Source organism: Dendropsophus ebraccatus, chromosome 4 (genome assembly GCF_027789765.1).
Source record: "Dendropsophus ebraccatus isolate aDenEbr1 chromosome 4, aDenEbr1.pat, whole genome shotgun sequence".
Lineage (NCBI taxonomy): Eukaryota > Metazoa > Chordata > Amphibia > Anura > Hylidae > Dendropsophus > Dendropsophus ebraccatus.
In genome coordinates, this window is record NC_091457.1 from 153,739,304 (window position 1) to 153,759,223 (window position 19,920).

General features: G+C 41.4%; 1 protein-coding gene across 1 annotated transcript in view; it reads right to left on the reverse strand.

The window, feature by feature from the left end:
• The window catches only part of PTPRC (protein tyrosine phosphatase receptor type C), a 106,802-nt gene that overhangs the window by 35,581 nt on the left and 51,301 nt on the right, over positions 1-19,920 (reverse strand). Inside the window, exons 4-14 of the mRNA XM_069967498.1 lie at positions 16,976-17,041; positions 13,048-13,131; positions 11,262-11,405; positions 9,003-9,152; positions 7,394-7,456; positions 6,182-6,208; positions 5,308-5,556; positions 4,092-4,214; positions 3,248-3,388; positions 1,235-1,357; positions 867-890 (exon numbers count right to left, since the gene is read on the reverse strand). Of these exons, the coding sequence (XP_069823599.1) occupies positions 867-890; positions 1,235-1,357; positions 3,248-3,388; positions 4,092-4,214; positions 5,308-5,556; positions 6,182-6,208; positions 7,394-7,456; positions 9,003-9,152; positions 11,262-11,405; positions 13,048-13,131; positions 16,976-17,041 (1,194 nt within the window). The remainder of the gene's footprint in view (positions 1-866; positions 891-1,234; positions 1,358-3,247; positions 3,389-4,091; positions 4,215-5,307; positions 5,557-6,181; positions 6,209-7,393; positions 7,457-9,002; positions 9,153-11,261; positions 11,406-13,047; positions 13,132-16,975; positions 17,042-19,920) is intronic.

Sequence of the window (19,920 nt, forward strand, 5' to 3'; positions counted from 1 at the left end):
TTAGGCGGTTTCTCATTGCCGTCAGTACTGGCTGTTGCCCTATTTCAGAAGTCATGCAACTTCAGCCAAGAGTCACCCTGATAGAGTTCTGTACTACTAGACAGGCCGTCTCCTGGTAGCCCTCCAACCTACTTTACAAGCCTTCAACTAAACCCTAACCAAGAGATTTTCTCAGCCTAAGTATTGCATGAAAATTCTAAAACTGCTAAAGGCCCCATCATCAATATTCAGAGGGAGAAGCTGGCAATCATATCTCAAGACGCTGGATGTGAACTTGTTACTAGGAAACACATTACCTTTAGCTTTAAGAAACTTGCAAATTGTTAACCAGTTCAAAAGGGATGTTCACCAAAAATTTACTTTTAGTACTTCTAGTACTTATCAGCAGCTGTATGTCCTGCAAGAAGTAGCGTATTCTCTCCAGTCTGACACAGTGCTCTCTGCTGCCACCTCTGTCCATGTCAGGAACTGTCCAGAGCAATAGCAAATCCCCATAGAAAACCTCTCCTGCTCTACAGACTGAAAGAATACTACTTACTGCAGGACATACAGCAGCTGATAAGTACTGGAAGACTGGAATTTTAATAGAAGTAAAATACAAATCTCTGGCACTAGTTGATTTGAAAGAAAAACATTTTTGGTGAACAACCCCTTTAAGTGCTTACTATCTTGCACCACACTACCAGGGACACCAGGGACTACATCTATTATCAGGCGAGTGCTGGGACCTACAGGGGTTTATACTACTGCAAACCCCATAACTAGATCTGCAGCGGTACCACAACACCTAGCACACTAGCAAGTGACATGTATGCAAAAAAGAATATGTTTTCTCTGAGTATATAAGTAGCCTGAAAAGTTTTTACCTGGTACATCATACAGAAACTGACCTGTAAGACAGGAAAACACATCATTATTTCACAATCAGATTGAGTGTTCAGAATCTGCCACAGAGGTTTGGATCACGGCCTCAAATGTGAACAAATCCCAACAAAAACTTTGCTCAGGAGATCAAGGTTCATAGCAAATCAAAATATAAAAAAGGGTCAATGGTTTAAAGCAGGGATGGGGAACCTGCGGCCCCCCAGCTGTTGCAAAACTACAATTCCCATGGGAATTGTAGTTTTGCAACAGCTGAAGGGCCGAAGGTTCCCCATTCCTGGTTTAGAGTAAACTTCATGCAATGTAAATATCTATCCTGCTATTCACTCATGAATATTATACCAAGACTTACTGTCTGTGATGTGAACTTCATATTTAGTCTCTGGGCCATTGCGTTTGATTGGCTGATCCCAGGTAACTGTAATTGTTGTGTTTGTTTCATCATGACAGCCCACATTTTGTACCCGATCTGGACCTGAAACACAATAAGGCAATTCTTTTTTTTAAACTAACATATAATACGTTGCGGCTAACATATAAAGACTAGAGATGAGCGAACCTGGAGCATGCTCGAGTCGATCCGAACCCAAACTTTCGGCATTTGATTAGCGGTGGCTGCTGAAGTTGGATAAAGCCCTAAGGCTATGTGGAAAGCATGTATCAGTCATTGGCTGTATCCATGTTTTCCAGACAACCTTAGAGCTTTATCCAAGTTCAGCAGCCCCCGCTAATCAAATACCGAACGTTCGGGTTCAGATCGACTCGAACCCGAACCCGGTTCGCTCATCTCTAATAAAGACATATAAAAACATGCAAATTTGCCACTAAATACTGTAAATAAAGCAAAATACAGCATAAGGCCATGTTCACATGGCGTAAGAGACCGGCCGGGGCACGGAGCGGCCGGTCACTGAGAAGATCATCGCGGACGGTACTGCAGTACCGGCCGGATGATCTTTATGGCCGTAGAGCTCTGATCTTCCCACTGCCCACTATGAAGCAAGCATCCGGAGCAGCTCGCTCCATAGTGTGCACTAACAGGGTTTTCTGCAGCCGCTATTCAATGAATAGCAGCCGCAGAAAAGTGACATATCAGTTTTCTACGGCGCCGCAAGAGATCCCGGCCGGAGCGTATACTATGTGTATACACTCCGGCCAGGATCCCATAGAAGGCAACGTATGTTTTCGTACAAAGTATGGCCATTGTTGCCGATTGCAACAACGGCCGCACTTTTATAAAAATATATGTTGTGTGAACATAGCCTAAGGAAGAGAAAGTGTCGGTTCACACTACATTTTTGCAACCCGTTTTTATTTTCATTCGTTTTTGCAAAAAAAAAAAGATGCATTTGTGTGTATCCATTTTGATACATTTTCCCATTGACTTCCAATTAAAAAACAAACAAACATCAAAACGCATTCTTTTTTTTAATGACCTTATTTTTGTGTACGTTGTTAAAAAAAAAAAAAAAAAAAGCGTTTTGATCCTTTTATTTATAATGGAAGTCAATGGAAAAACGGATGGACACAAATGCATCCGTTTTCCATCCGTTTTTGTAACGGACTGCAAAAACGTAGTGTGAACCCAGCCTAACATGTCTATCACATTTACTGTAACGCTACGCTCACACTGCGTAAAAAAAGAATAGAAATCTGCTCTTGCTATTTAAAAAGACGTCCGTTATCGCAGCATTTTATTGCAATTTACTAAAGTCAATGGAATGACGGATGTCCAATGCACACAGTTTATTAAATGACGAACGTTGTCTGCACGGACGTCTAAATAACGATCACGTCAATTATTTTCGGATGTCTTTTAGTCGATTAGTCTACCTGACCTAGAATAATGTACAATAACAGCCGCCATTGCACTGACGGGCGGCCAAACAGCAAAATGACGGACCTCATTTTTTCTTTTGAAAAATGTAGAGGAAAAAATATTGTGGGAACATAACCTATGGCAGGGATAGTCTGCAATCGAAAGCACCTTAAGGGTATGTGCACACTAAGGAATCCCGGTAGTTCTCCCGCCGCGGATTCCAGAGCTCTCAGATGCTGGCGGACGCGTGCATCTCCGCTGGTCCCATAGGCTTCATTCTATGGTTTGCCAGATTCCACCATCCGCCCGAAGAATGAGCAGGTTCATCCTTCAGGCGGACGGCGAAATCTGGCAAACCATAGAATGAAGCTATGGGACCAGCGGAGATGCACACGTCCGCGAGTGGGGGTGAGCTGTGGATTCCGTGGCAGGTGATCTGTTGGGATTCCGTAGTGTGAACATGCCCTTAAACGTACAAACGGTAATCAGCAAATACTATTTCCTACATACTGCATTGCCTTTTCCTGTTAGGTATGCAGAACTTACGTCCAATCTTGGTCTGTTCAATTATATCCGTTCTGCGCTCTATGACCTGGTTTCTGTAAAGTAACTTTGAAGAGCAGCTGTAGTTGGTGTAAGCTTCCAGGTTGTTCACAACTTTTCTACCAGTAAAATTCTTCTCTTTATCTTTAAAAAATAAAATAAAAATGATAAAAGTTAATACATTTTTTCCATGAAACAGAGCCACTTTTGTCTTTTGGTAGAATCAGTGTAATTCTTAAAGGTTTTGTCTATGGGTTTACAGAGCATAGCAAGTGTCTCTACTAAGTTATCCTCAAGGGGTACTCCGTTGAAAATCTTTTTCTTTCAAATCTACTGGTTTCAGAAAGTTAAATAGATTTGTAATTTACTCCTTTTTAAAAATCTCCAGTCTTCCAGTACTTATCAGCTGCTGTATGTCCTGGAGCAAGTGGTGTATTCTTCCCAGTCTGACACAGTGCTCTCTGCTGCCACCTCTGTCCATGTCAGGAACTGTCCAGAGCAGGTGAGGTTTTCTTTGTTATGAATACAGCCGCGGGTACGGCACGTGACAATGCATGTCAACTGCAGTGCACAAATTCTATTGAACTCTATTTTCAGTGAGGAAGCAGCGCTGAAATTCAGCACTAATTCCTCAGTGTGAACTGGCCCTAGATCTGACTCAGCGTTTTGCTTCTTATAATACTATAGATCACAGGTGTCACACTAGCGGCCCTACAGCTGTTGCAAAACTACAACTACAAGCCAGTGCTTTGTCTTCAACCGTTCAGGGATGATGGAAATTGTAGCTTTGCTCCAGCTGGAGGGGCTGCAGATATGACACCTTTGCTGAATTTAACAAACAACCTACCATCTACATTTGAACAAGCAGAATTCACTTTCAATGCATCACACCCAGGTCCGCTTGCATTGTACCAGTTAAAGGTAATGGAGTTAATGTCCGCAGCGACACTTAAACTGTAGATTCCTTTTTCTGTTGAAAAAGAAACAAAGGAAAAAGTTATCACATTAAAAACTAACGGCAGAATAAATCAAAGCAGTACAGTATTTCTAATACATATCCTTGGTAAGAGTTCCCCTTTAACTTCATTTATTCAATTAAAATATGTTGTCATGACATCAAAACATATTGGGGGGGATTTATCAAGCTGCACAAAGACCACAAAAAGTCTGAAAATAGTTGCAACTTTTTTTGACATCTGCGCCCCTGACACCTGGGAGGGAGAGAGGGGGGGCCCCCTCCACATGAACCATATCTATCACAAGTTATGCCTGCACACAGATGTCAGTGACGGCGCTGGCGGGGGGGAGGGGATTTAAGACTGGCATGTAAGATATCGGTCTTGATAAATCTCCCCCATTAAGTGTAAAGATGTTAAAAATATTAGAGAATGTCAAAAAAATAGAATAAGGCTGGGTTCACACTGCGTCTTTGCAGTCTGTTTAACGCATGCAGGTTTTTTTTTTTTTTTTTATGGAAGTCAATGGAAAAAAGGATCCAGACCGCATTTTTTTTTTCCATAACACGTATACATTAATGAAACCGACTGCAAAAACGCAGTGTGACCCTGAGTTCACACAGAGTAAAATCCCGGAATCCCTCCAGCCTCCGTGTCATACAGGCAGTCTATAGGAGGCTCGCGCGCCTCCTCTCTTTGCGCCTCTCCGCTCGAAAGAAGTGACATGTCCATTCATCAGCGCGGAGAGAGGAGGCGCGCGAGCCTCCCATAGACTGGCAGTATGACGTGGAGGCTGGCGCAATTCCACAGAAGTTTTACTCCGTGTGATCTGGCCCTTACGCGGCAATCCTATAGGAAAGAATAGTAGAATATTGGGTGGAGATTTATGGTGAGGTCTTATAGAAAGATTATTTCCATTGCCCATAGCGACCAATCACAGCTCAGCTTGCAGTTCTCGTATTGCTCTTGTAAAATGAAAGCTTAGCTGTGATGAGTTGCCATGGGCAACCAAATAGTCTTACTCAAATACGGCGCCATACATTTTCGCTATCGTTCCTAGTTACAATATAATACAAGTGGCACGCGTTGGCATCATTTCTAACTTACTGAGTGGAACATCCAAGGGTACGGGGATCACACCGGGGCACTCCTCAAACCAGCAGCTGATATTTGCTGGTGTACACATGGGAACGCGGAATGTAAAGCGTAGAAGTTTGAATTCGTATTCCCCAGAGCCGCATTTATCGCATGTACAATTAACGGTTTTATTTTTGAGGTTGTCGGGAAGATCCAGATCCAGTGTTTCGGACTCTTTCTCGTATGACGGTTTTGGCACTTTTAGGTTTTCGAAGCCGCCTGTTAAATATTAAGATTAAAAATAAAACATCATTAACATTTCACATTGGCCGCCCTTGAACAGCATTTTGTAGGCTAGTCTATCTCATTACCAATTGGACGGTTGTTTATCCGACACAAGGCATTGCTTTCTCTAATTTTATTTCATTTAAGCAAAAATATATATATTTTTTTTATTATTTCTGTTCATTTTTTGGAGACAGCTGCTATAGAAATATTGTTTGTGCTAAACTATATTTATACTAATGACTAGAACAGGCTAAATAATTCCACTGACCGCACCAGGGGACTGGCCATTTGGCATTTCTGGCAAATGCCAGATGGGCCAGTCCCCTTTGTGGGCTGGTCTTGTCTGTCTACTGGTGATGTGCAGGGAAATACCACATCACCAGGAGACATCCTACCCCCAAGCTGGACTGGGGGTAGGATGCCATTGCCAGGATGGATTACCTACAGAGGGATGTGTACATGAAGGGGAGTGGTTATACTACAAGTGGCATTACCTACAAGGAGGCGGGGGGGGGGGGATCCTAGAGTAGGGGGGTCAAACTTAGGCCCCCCAGCTGTTACAAAACTACAATTCCCATCATGCCTGGACATGATTCTCTGGAAATACTGAACTTACTGCAATCTACTGGTGTGGTCTTGTTATCTGAAAGAAAACAGATAAAAAAATGAATTAAATTAAAATGAAGCAGAACAATCTGCATGAATATAAAGAGGTAAAAAACTACGGAGGTGATCAATGAAGTCAGAGATAAACGTAATCAATTAAAGACTAATTAGATGCATACATACATAGGGATTAGATAGATAGATAGATAGATAGATAGATAGGAGATAGATAGATAGATAGATAGATAGATAGATAGATAGATAGATAGGAGATAGATAGATAGATAGATAGATAGATAGATAGATAGATAGATAGAAAGATAGAAAGATAGATAGGAGATAGATAGATAGATAGATAGATAGATAGGAGATAGATAGATAGATAGATAGATAGATAGATAGATAGATAGATAGATAGATAGATAGATAGAGACAGGAGAAAGGCCGCACTTCCGAATCCAAGCAGCGGGTGCTGTACAGAGTAAGTCCCTTGGCTAGGGATCCCAATAGATACAAAACGAAGTTCCGCAGCACACCAGCATTAGGTGAAAAAAGTTGATATTTATTGCATGTGGCAAAAAATAACAGAGAGGATGCAACGTTTCTGCCTTCTCACAAGGCCGTTATCAACATGCTTGATAACGGCCTTGTGAGAAGGCAGAAACGTTGCATCCTCTCTGTTATTTTTTGCCACATGCAATAAATATCAACTTTTTTCACCTAATGCTGGTGTGCTGCGGAACTTCGTTTTGTAGATAGATAGATAGATAGATAGATAGGAGATAGATAGATAGATAGATAGATAGATAGATAGATAGATAGGTAGATAGGAGATAGATAGGAGATAGATAGATAGATAGATAGATAGATAGATAGATAGATAGATAGGAGATAGATAGATAGATAGATAGATAGGAGATAGATAGATAGATAGATAGATAGATAGATAGGAGAAAAATAGATAGATAGATAGATAGATAGATAGATAGATAGATAGATAGGAGATAGATAGATAGATAGATAGATAGATAGATAGATAGATAGATAGGAGAAAGATAGATAGATAGATAGATAGGAGATAGATAGATAGATAGATAGATAGATAGATAGATAGATAGATAGATAGATAGGAGATAGATAGATAGATAGATAGATAGATGTGCAAGACTTTTTTGTATGCAAGCCATGCAGTGATTGTAATGGATGTGGGTCAGCTTGTCACCTCCTGGAGTAGGGGAGACGTCTGGGGGTGATGTGGTTTGGTTGAAATCAGTGGTTGTAGTATCTGGAGTGAGGCAAAAGTATGGAGAATATTATAGTATACAAAAATTATATACAAGAATATATACTATACATGAATTATATACAAGAATATATACTATGCAAGCATTATATACAAGAATATATACTATACAAGCATTATATACAAGAATATATACTATACAAGCATATCCATAACATACGCGTAATAAGGACATCTAAATACAACTTTTACATGAGCCGCTACACACCAAACCTACTGAGTAAGTAATCCACTTTTATATAGTGTCAAGATTATTATGTATATAGGGAAAACACTCAGGGAGGCATTTATTAAGTCCGGCATTTTTTACGCCGGACGTAAAAATGCCCCCGCAGCTCCAGCGCTACGGAGATTTATGTAGAGGCGGACTGCCTCTACATAAATCCCGTGCGCGCCGTTGCGCACCGCCGAAAACCTACGCCAGCTGAGGACTGGAGTAGGTTTTCGGCGTACATTTTGGCGGAACGGATGATAAATCGCGCGGACTCTGAGTCCGCGCCCTCCGTTCCGCCCACTCTCCGCCCCTTTTCCGCCCCCTTTCCGCCCCCTGGCGTACTCGGCGGAAAGTGCCGATTTGCGAATATTTTATTCGCAAATCCGCCATTTTTGCTTAAAAAAAGACGCAAATCGGCACTTTCCGCCGAAAATCATCCATTCGCCGGATTATACATGTGGCCCTCAGGATGTAGAATAACAGATATGCAAATATAAAGGAAACTATATATAGAGTAAGTAAATCCATATAAAAGGAGGTATGGTGATAAATAACTGTATAGTTGGGTCTCGGCACCTAAATGACTCATTGTATGATATAACTGTTTTAATTGTCATTTTTTCTGAAGCCGGAGACTCTAGCAGTAAGACCTGGCTTCTGCTGCAGTGCCTCCACAGGGGAAATGAGGTATTACAATCAATGGATTGTCCGTCATGACTTGCCTGGTCCTCCAGCAGTGTTCTCTGACTTGTGACTCTCCAGCTATTTCAGACAATTGGGGCATGATGAGAGTTGTAGTTACGTAACAGGTGGAGAGCCACAGGTTGGGGAACAGAGTAAAAGTCTCTGGGCAGGGCAATGCCATATCAGACAATTATGCAAACCAGACACTAGTGGGGTATGATTCCATACAAGAAGAGTTGGAGTCATCCGTTCCAGAATATGAAACATGAAATAGACTTCAAACCCTAACCCCATCCAGGAAGACCATACATCAGTAATAGACAGTCCCTGCAACCTACAGGTGGTTGTGCAGGTAGTCACGTGGTCACACCTATATGTACCAGATTTGGGTCTTCCATCACACAATGGGTGAAACCACTTACAGTATATCCATGGATAGGTCTGAACATATTCTAGTTGAGATGCCTGGATAATATCCTGATCTACATCCATAGACATCCATGTGCCATATATCCATAATATACATAGAGTCCCTATAACACTACTGTACATTATAACAGGATTTGCCTCAGAGTATCAGGAACTAGTATAAGGATTTGCCCACTTAATGGTGGTTGCTATCGGCCAGACCTGTGATATTAGAAAGCATAGAGGTGGTGTTGCTGGTTGGAGAGGTGAATGCAAGAGAGACAGCAGTGCTGTTGTCTGCAGGTGTGGGAGCTGCCGTGGGGACAATGCTGGTGGGTGACTGCGGGTTAGAAGAGTCATTGTGAGACTGATCTGCAAGGAAAAAAAGTGGAAAAGTTGCTTTATTTTTCAATAATATCCAGTGATAAATTTAATTCTTCAAAAAAAAAACAAAAAAAAACAACAACTATCATTGATCTATTCATTTCTTCCCAAGGATGGAACCCTAGATACAGGGGAGCTGGAGATGGATGGTTGTGCACCTCTAGTTTACATTGATAATGGTATAGACATAATCTTCATATAGTTCCCAATGAGTGACTGAGGTTGTTACATGTATCATACAATCTGTGATATAACAGGGATAAGGTGTCATCTGGGATTCTACAATATCAATATACAAAAATGATGCAGCTGAAAGTGCTCAATGATAACCTCAGCCCTGCTGCATCATTATTCCCTATCCATGGATGATCATATATAAATACACATAAGCCTCTATTCCTTCTCCCAGGTTGAAGGAGAAGTGCAGCGAAAGTTTTTATGAAAGTATTGTATTGCCCCCCAAAAGTTATACAAATCACCAATATACACTTATTACGGGAAATGCTTATAAAGTGCTTTTTTCCCCTGCACTTACTACAGCATCAAGGCTTCACTTCCTGGATAACATGGTGATGTCACTTCCTGGATAACATGGTGATGTCACTTCCTGGATGACATGGGGATGTCACTTCCTGGATAACATGGTGATGTCACTTCCTGGATAACATGGTGATGTCACTTCCTGGATAACATGGTGATGTCACGACCCGACTCCCAGAGCTGTGCAGGCTGTGGCTGCTGGAGAGGATGATGGCAGGGGGAGGCTCAGTGTCCCTCCAGTGCCCTGTGTCCCTCTGCCATCATCCTCTCCAGCAGCCACAGCCCGCACAGCTCTGGGAGTCGGGTCGTGACATCTCCATGTTATCCAGGAAGTGACATCACCATACTCCTTTAATATTCTATATGAATATTTCTTACCTAGAGAGCAAAAACCTGTTCACACCTATATACCGGTGCTCAAATGTAACCTCTCCTTACATAATGGATCAAACCACTTACATCCATGGATAGGTGTGAATATACTCCAAGTCAGATGCATCTATAATGTCTTCATCCACTGGTGTGATATAGCCATACACTTTCTGCATGGACACTTTGTGCTTCTTTACTTTTTACAGTTGCAAGAAAAAAGTAAGTGACCCCTCCCTGTAGAATTATCTGGATTTCTGCAGTAATGACTATTAAAGCCTGGTCTGTTTGGTGTCTGACTCTCAACTGTAGACAAACACAATATAACTAAACTAATAACAGATTAACATTTGTACCATTTATGTCTTTTTTTGAGCAGATTGAGTAAACATCCACAGTGCAGGGAGAAAATGTAAGTAAACTTTTGATTTTAAAGAGGAAATCTTGCAGGGGGTTAAAAAAAATCACTATGGGTGGGGGTGGGGGGAAATTGAAAAAACTAATCTGCTTACCTCTTCCCGAACCCGCACTGCGCTATGCAAAGAAACTTCTGGACCCGTCCGGCTGTCATTTTCTCTGCAGTTCCAGGAACATCACGACTCGGCATCCATGTCACAGGCTGATGGGATTTAGGCTGCTCAGTCAATCAGTGACTGCAATAGTGTCCCGCCCCAGTCACTGACTGGCTGAGCCGGAGATTCGGGTTGTGACATAGCCGGGTGGGAGCTCAGAAGACACCCGACAGGGTCCAGGAGTGGGTTGCAGCTGCCCCCCCCCCCCCCTTATCAACAATCATATCCATTAAATGTTTTTGTAACTGTAAATGAGATTGGCACAATGTTGACAAGTTATAATAATGAATTATTACCCCACAGAATTTTTGTTTGAGAGAGAGGTCATTATCGCTGATGTTCACTTACCTTTCTCCCTGCCCCATGGATGTTTACTCAATGTACTTAATAACAGACAATAACATATAACTGAGTGTGTGTGTTATCAGTTTAGATTGTGTTGGTCTATTGACTGTTTTGATATATTATGCAAAGATCCAGGTAATTCCAAAGAGTCCACTGATCTTTTCTTGCAACTTTAGATTCTAAGAGGATTTACTTTGTATTTACTCATAGTATCTGAAATGAAGACGGACACAATATATGTCCATTTAATGGTGGTTGCTATCAGCCCGACCTGTGATAGACAGCATAGTGGTGTTGCTGGTTGTAGAAGTGAGTGCATCAGAGACAGCAGTGCTGTTGTCTGCAGGTGTGGGAACAGTCATGGGGACAGTGGTGGTGGGTGATTGCGGGTTAGAAGGGTCATCGAGAGTCTGATCTGCAATGAAGAAGAGTGAATTAAAAAAAAATTATTTTTCAGAGAAAATCTAGTCTAAGAATTATGTGAACCCCCATTTGTATCAACATCTGATAAATTCCCTAAATTCTTGTATAACCTCAGCAATATACACCCCTTAAAAAGCATTGTAAGCATTGTCAAGGCTTGTAGGTCACTTTTCTGGTATAAAAAAAAGACAAAAACATATGTTTACGCCTCATGTTGCTCCAAAATTTGCGACATTTTTGTGTTTTAAACAAAAAATTGCGATTATGGGGGGCATGCTCTGTATCGTGCTGGATCAGAGCAGGGGACCGGGAACTGCACATCTTAGGGTGTTATTACATGGGCCGATGGCGGCCCGATAATAACTGTAAACAGGCGCCGATCTGCTAGACCGGCGCTCGTTTACTGGGCCTATTACACAGCCTGATAATTGTTTAACAAGGGCTGCACGGACATCGTTACCGATGTCCTTGCAGCCCTTACTAAACTGGCATACATTACCTATCCATGGTCCAGGGCTCCTCTTGCGGTCTGCTTCTGACCGACTTAACTGACAGGCCGCTCAGCCAATCACTGGCTGCGGCGGTTCCGGCCTGTGATTGGCTGAGCGGCCTGTCAGCTTAGACAGGCCGCTCTGAAGCTGCAGCGCGCAGGATCGGGAGAAGCAGAGTGCAGGAGGAGCCCTGGACAATGGATAGGTAATGTATTTACTTTGCAAATCGTCAGCTGCAGGCCGCACAACGCTATTACACATAGCAGTGCGCGGTCGGTGGCCAACAATTATAGGTCCAAACCTATATCAACAATCAGCCGATGACAACGATCATCGGCTGATCGTTCTGTTTATTACACGGAACAATAATCTGCCGCATAGGGCCGATTCAGCCGATTATCGTTCCGTGTAATAGTACCCTTAGATAGCCCTGCAGTTCCCGACAGGAACATTGGTGGCAGCAGAGGGGCCCATGTCGTCCCTTACTACTGCCAGTCAACAAACGTTGGTAAACAGACAAAAAAAAAGTATACATTTATGGTAATGAAGTTATATCACAAAGTAATATAACATTATTAAAGCAATGGCGCTCTCTGGAAATTGAGTTGACTTGTAGATGTTCGATGACACTAGAGATGAGAGCAACTCGAGCACGCTGGGGTCCGATAGTCCGGCATCTGATTACCGGTGGCTAAAGAAGTTGGATGTCACCCTAGGGAGTCCTGGAAAACAAGGATACAGTCATAGGCTATATCCATGTTTTCCAGGTCTCCCTAGGGCTGCATCCAACTTGTTCAGCCACCTGTAATCCAATCAGTGTCGGACTGGGGAATCTGGGGCCCACCAGAGGAAATGATCCTGGGGGCCCACCAATGAAGAACCAGTGAGAAACAACATGTCAGTCAGTGTTTGCGTAGGTTTTAAAGCTGGGGGCCCATCGGAGGATTCTCCAGTGTTCCGGTGGGCCAGTCCGACACTGAATCCAATGCTACACACTTTGATCCGGACTGACCCCCTCTCGCTCATCTCTATGGCACTTCTTCTATGAAATATTATCGATCACTTTATAACTTTACAGTAATACACAGCGGTAACATTGGCTCCGGTATCATCTGATCTATGTGGTAAGTAAGAATAGGTTACTTGACGTGGTGGTTGTAATGAGTGCGGAGTCATTGGAAGAGCTCTGGATTCTGGTGGTGGGGTGAAGTGGAGGTAAGGATGTGCCTGAAAGGAGGAGAATATAATATACAGTCAGCATCATATATACTAATCTGGTTCCAACCAATTAGAAAGTCACTGTGTTATTCCCTTCTTCTTACTATAAATGAATCACCTCTATACTGGACGTAATCCAACTTGGAAAGCTCCCATATTATTAAGTAGCACTTGGTGCAGAATGTGCCAGTCTGATATAACACAGTCAGATTTCTACAACCTAGGGCTTTAACTTTTATATGGAAAAGTTCCCATCCACAGCTAACTAACGTTTACCCAGAGGCTGCCAAAACCCTTGACATTTCACATATACACTTCATTTGCATTTCACATTTTATAGCCGTTTTATAGTGGAAAGAGGAATACTATATTAGTAATGGTCCCTTTAATATCCTGTGGTTGAAGAAGCTTAATTCCCCGTAGATGTAAAGTTACCTGGATGATTATAGGCGACCCATGGCCTCTCCTGACCTGATTCTGCTAACTTACCCATATAATTTTGCCGACTCCAGCTTTTGTTGCGCTGTTCTTATATTACTCTTCTAAAATGTTGATGAATAAATTGACAAGTGGGTGTTACTATTCCATTAAAGAGGGTGTGTCATTACAAGGTCTGGTAATGATTGGTCAGTGGCAAACAGAGAAAGGACACGCCCCCAACTGGTAACACCCAGGTGTCACTTTAGTTATAAATTTCTAGAAAGATTGACAGCACAGTGTAAGGTTAAAAAAAGGATGCTTTGTAATTGTTATATGATAGGGGATGCAAGTATACACCAAAACAGCAGACCCAATGTATACTGATTAAATTCTATACAAAAATAAGCCGTAAAGAGCATGAGATTTGTGGGTTCATAATTTTGTCTGACAATTCAGTTTATAGTCAGATGGGCGTGACCTTAATTTTAATAACGGGAATGAAGGTTAGGTAATGGGATTATAGAGTCGGGGGGCGTGTTTGTGTTAGACATACACACTCCTCATTCTAAAATGTTCACCCCCCTCAGACTGTATAATAAGACCTATTCACCAAAGTTCACGCCCATTTGGCTATTAATTAAACTGTCAGTCAAATGTCAAATCTTCATATCTTGGGAACAGGAAATTGTAAAAAGATGTGTAATCAGGGCAGCCTAAGCTATTTAATGGTAATAAAATCTTTTTTTTTTTGTCCATCGTCTTCAGGTTCTCTTTAAGGCCAAAAGGCCTATGCTTAATAGACTCTGAATGAGATCTATCCAAGGTATTTATTTCATTTAAAATACAAGTCATAGTCATCACCACATAATTCAGCCTTTAAAGTTGAAATTAGACAATAACCTGCATTGTTGATCCAGAAGAAGACAAAATTATTTTAGGATATTGTCATTTCCAATAGTTCAGCTTGTTTTATATATTATAGATGGGGCACTGGACCAGGGTATCCTACCTCAAGACGGGAAGACACATGTTCGGGTCATATAAAGTCTTAAAGTTAAAGGAATTAATAGACAGCCCAGGTTCTCAATACCCAGAATAGACATGACCTGGCTGAAATAATTCAGTGTTTTTGTACTATGTATTACTATATAGATGGATCATACACAGTTTTTTTTATACGTAGGTCTGATGACCAAGAGGCATCTGTACATCTAGTAGAAAAAGGGTTTCACCTTTAGCATAGACAGAGATTCTTTACAGTAAGAGCAGTGAGACTATAGAACTCTTTGCCAATAGGATTACAAGGTGTGGGCACTCAGTTTAGGGGATGGGACCTTGATCCAGGGATTCATTCTGATTTCCATAGTTAGAGCTGAGGAGACATTTTTCATCTATTATGGGGCAACCGGTATCTATCTCATAGGGAATTTTAGTCTTCCTCTGGAGGGTTATAGATTGGACTTTATTGACCTACTATGTTATTACTCTGCTGTACAAAATTAGCAATGTAAATAATTTCAACTATTTTCTAATAAGGCTGGGTTGACACTATGGTTTTCCAGTCCAGTTTTTTCAACCGTTTTTTTCTAAAAAAAAAAAAAACAACAAAACAAATGAAAAAAAAAACTGATGCATTTGCGTGCATCTGTTTTGATCCGTTCTTCCATCGACTTACATTATACAAAAAAAAGGGATAAAAATGCATGCGTTTTTTTTTTTTTTGAGGGTACACAAAAACGTAGTCAACCTAATTTTTATAACCCTTAAAAGAAAGGATCCTTTTTGATCTGTTTTTTTTTATTTATTTTTTTTTATAATGGAAGTCAATAGAAAGAACGGATCAAAACGGATGCACTCAAATGATTCAGTTTTTCATGCGTTTTTTTCTTTTGGAAAAAAACGATGAAAAAAATACGGATTGCAAAAACGTAGTGTGCGCCCAGTCTAAAAGTTAATTATTTAAAGTTTTACTAAGCAATATACAGTGGTGCCTTGGATTACGAGCATAATTCGTCCTGGGACTTTGCTTGTAATCCAAATCCACTCTTAAACCAAAGCAAATTTTCCCATAAGAAATCACTGATATGCAGACAATTGGTTCCACACCCCAACAATAATGATTTTATATTTTGAATAACATGTAAGACAAATGAAACAAACAGCTGGATATGTGATATTATAGGTTACTGTACAGTATAGCAATCAGCATGTGGTGTATAATGTATAGTAACTGCATAACCCTGATAACACAGCAGCAGTTTGTAGATACAGGATGGAGGTGCAGATCCCCATAATGCAGTAGTATAGTACAACAGGCTCGAATAGAGAAGCAGGGCTGCTGTCAGAGATCTGTGTGGTCACATGACAGCAATGAAGAAGGGGTCTGTGCTCAGCATGGACTCATCAGGACTGACAGAGACTGCAGGGAGCATGAAGGAATGAGCAGGGCAGATGTGGGCACATACATGCAGCGCTCTCTGTCCGGGGAGAGAGGGGTTACAGCTATGGAGAGATTACCTCCACAGTCCTGTCCCCTGATGTAAGCCCCAGCCTGAAGTGGATCTGCTATGATTTGGAAGGCAAGGGAGACTTTCTGGGTCAGAGTACAGTGCTGTAGACCCCGCTATACAGACCATGTCCCTCCCCAACTCGCGCTCCCACCTAGTACAGGGAGCTCTTAAACCAAAACAATGCTCTTAAACCAAGTCACAATTTTGAAAAACTGTGATCTCTTAAACCAAAACGCTCTTAAACCAAGTTACTCTTAAACCAAGGTACCACTGTATATTGTGGTAAATACCTTTTATTGGCCAACAAAAAATGCTGTGCTGTTTCTGTATGTCATTCATTGGTGAACGTGTCTGACGAAGGGATCTTGTGAATCCCGAAAGCTCACAATTCTAATAATTTTTTTGCTGACCCTTAAAGGTATCACTCCTAAAATACTTTGATCACAAGTACTTACCACGATATGGATTTTTCTGGCAAACACAGTACCATACTATTTTTTTTTCCTCTAAGAAATATAATAACAATATAGTGTGAGATCCCATAAGATTGACTTCAGGTTTTAACATTTCAACTGGCAATTGTAATGGACCCATTCAAGACCTGAGGTGAGTTTTTGAGGTCTTGTAAGAACTTTTTGCTCATGGAAACACCAGCTCTGCATCCCTTTAATTCTCATGACTGATGGAAGCTCCTTAGGTCGGACATCTATTGATCTATTGATCATAAAATGATGGTATACCGTACCGATATGCCATTACTTTATGAGAAAATCTTCTTTCGAGGACCTTATCGGCAATATAAACAAGGGCAATAGAGATGACTCATTGGTGTTGGGTTGCACCACTTCTGTGAAATGTTACGATAACATTGGTAGCATTGGTTTTGGTATCATCTATGTATGTGGAAGGTAAGAATGATTTACTTGTCAACTTGGTGTCTTTGGGAATGGAAGTTATCTTGGTGGTGGTGGGTGCAGGTGAGGTTATTCCTAAAAGGAAGAGAGTATAATATACAGTCAATATAACCACATGATATTAACTACAGTGAAGTCTCTCTAAAAAACAAAAAAGACCACCTCTTTCACAAGACCACTCTCTTATCCAGACAGATTTCCGGTAACAGATTTCCTATTCTACCATATAAATGCATGTTGGCTATCCACTTCGAGATGAACATTCCCTGCAACACTGTTCTCCGACTCCAGTCCTCAAGGACCACCAACAGATCATGTTTTGTGGATTTTACAAATAAACAGATGAGTAAGTAAATTAGTTATCATCACGTGTGTTCTTTATATGGGATATCTTCAAATCATGACTAGAGATGATGGAACATCGGGAAATCTTAGGTTCGATCGGACTCAAACTTTCTCGAACCTTCCGCATTTGTTTCCCAATGCCTTCCCGTTCTGTGGGGAAGGTGGAGACTGCCCGAATACCGCCTGGAAAACAGGGATACAGCCTAGGTAATAGGCGGTACTCGGGCAGTCTCCACCTTCCCCACGGAACGGGAATCAAATGCGGAATTGGGAATCAAATGCGGAAGGTTCGAGAAAGTTTGAGTCCGATCGAACCTAAGATTTCTCGATGTTTGATCATCTCTAATCATGACCTGTTGGTGGTCCTTGAGGACTGTAGTTGGGGAACATTGCCCTAAGAGACAATTTTTCAATGCAATTTTGGGTGTCTGTGTATTATGTAAATTGTGAATTTATGTAAAATTCATATTATTCCCACTAACCTTATTATTTGTTCAAATAGATCACCACTAAACGTGATGTAACCCAACTTAGAAAGCTTCTGATTAGGCACATCCAGATTCCTAGAATCAGTGGCTATGAATCATGCTAAAAGACTCCTTTTAATAGAGAAAACCCACAGCTACTATAGTCAATGCAATGCAATACATATATCTACACGGCATAAGCACTTGGACTTTGGCCCCCCCTTCCTTGGTTTCCATAGTGCCAAACACTATTAAAGAGAAGAAGGGACAGTAAGCTAGAATCGCTTTATGCATCCCTGGTTTACTGTTAGTAGAATCCCTGGGCTGGGCATTGAGAGCTCTACACCACATACTACAGTAATGCAGTGATGGGTTAGACTGGCTTACTGTATTCTGCTAAGTGCCTTAGTGTTTCCTGGGCAAATAACAGAAGGGGGCCCATTGTGAGAATTCAGTAAACAGATACCTGTGATAAATGCTAAATTTTAGTATTAACACCCATAAGGTAACATGGTTTCTGTATTATGGCAACAACAAAGGGTTAACTGGCACTACAGTATCTTGAACACACTCACCTGTATTGAGGAGTACTAGGGTGGTGCTAGCTAAACAATAGCCCAAGTCCAACATGCAAGTAAAGGAGAAAAAGTAGCTGCACTCACCCTATAGCTGAGACACACATGGGCAGATGTCGGCAGGGTGAGGATGACAGCCTGTTTCATGCTACCGAGCGCTTCTACGGACCACCAGAATCCTTTCTCAGCCAAATGGTGCAGCTACCTTTTTTTCCTTTACTTTCTGTATAATGAATTAAATTTTTTAAGGGATGCCAAGATATGGAATGGCATAGTATTAAACTATTCCATTCATTTCATTGTGTGTGGTCTATTAGCAAATACTGGCTGAATGGGGGGGGGGGGGGGGGGGGGGGGGGTAAACGAGACAGTTTTTGGCCTTTTACTGACAAAAGAAGCTTTAGTCTAAATAGTAGTTTTCCCAATATCCAGACCAACAGAAGGGTAGAAATGGGGTCTTAAAGAAGTGGGAAGTACAGCTGTCAGATTTCTTCAGTTTCTCCATAGACAGTGAAAGATGAAGGGGCACACACAGTTGACTTGATGCACCACATCTAGGTAAGATTCCCATCAGTCAGAACCGATATGTTTACATACTTATCTAGCTAGACACACTAGAAAAGTATTATAAGGTGGAATACCCCTTTAAATATACCAGCAGGGAGCAAAACTTAGCTGTCTCCTCGCTGTAGGAGATCAATGGGTTAGGTTCATTCTAATATGCTGACAGATTTGCTTCAATATAGAAAAGTCCACAGCTACAGATCGAGCCAGTGCCAACTTTATAATTTACGCACTACTCACAAAGTGAGCAACAAAGCAACACAGTATGCTTAGAAAGGGGCACGAGCACTTGCACTTCTGCTCCCTTACAAAACTAATAAAGAGAAGACGGGACAGTAAGCTAGGAACGCTTTATGCATCCCTAGCTTACTGTTAGTAGAATCCCAGGGTATTTGCCCTCTGCAACACACACTACAGCAATAAAGCACTAGGTTAGATAATGCTGACTTAGGGTACTATTACACCAAGCAATTTTCCGACGACTAACGATAAACGATCTAAACGACCGCTAAGGCAAACGACCCCAAAATCTTTCGCCCAAGTACACGAAACGATGATCGTTATTTATGATCGTTCTTGCGGTCGTTTAGTCGTCGCTATTGCGTACGTTTCAGCTGTGAGTTCTTATTCCACCGAACGATGTGCGAACGATCAAACGATAAAAATAGGTCCGGATCCTATTAAACGATCAACGATTTCTCGTTGGTCGTTTAATTGTTGCCTGCTATTACACAAAATGATTATCGTTCAAATCCGAACAATTTAACGATTTTTCGAACGATAATCGTTCCGTGTAATACCACCCTTACTGTATTTTGATAAGTGCTTCAGTATTTCCTGGCAAATAACAGGGACCCCTGTTTCTTGACAGGGATCATGAGTCAAAATCTGGTGAACTTTCTGCTATTGAACTAGAAACCCTGTGGCAGTAAGCAGAGACCACACTGAACCATCGGAGGTAAGTAGCCAGGTACCACAATATCCCTTTAATAAAGGACACCGG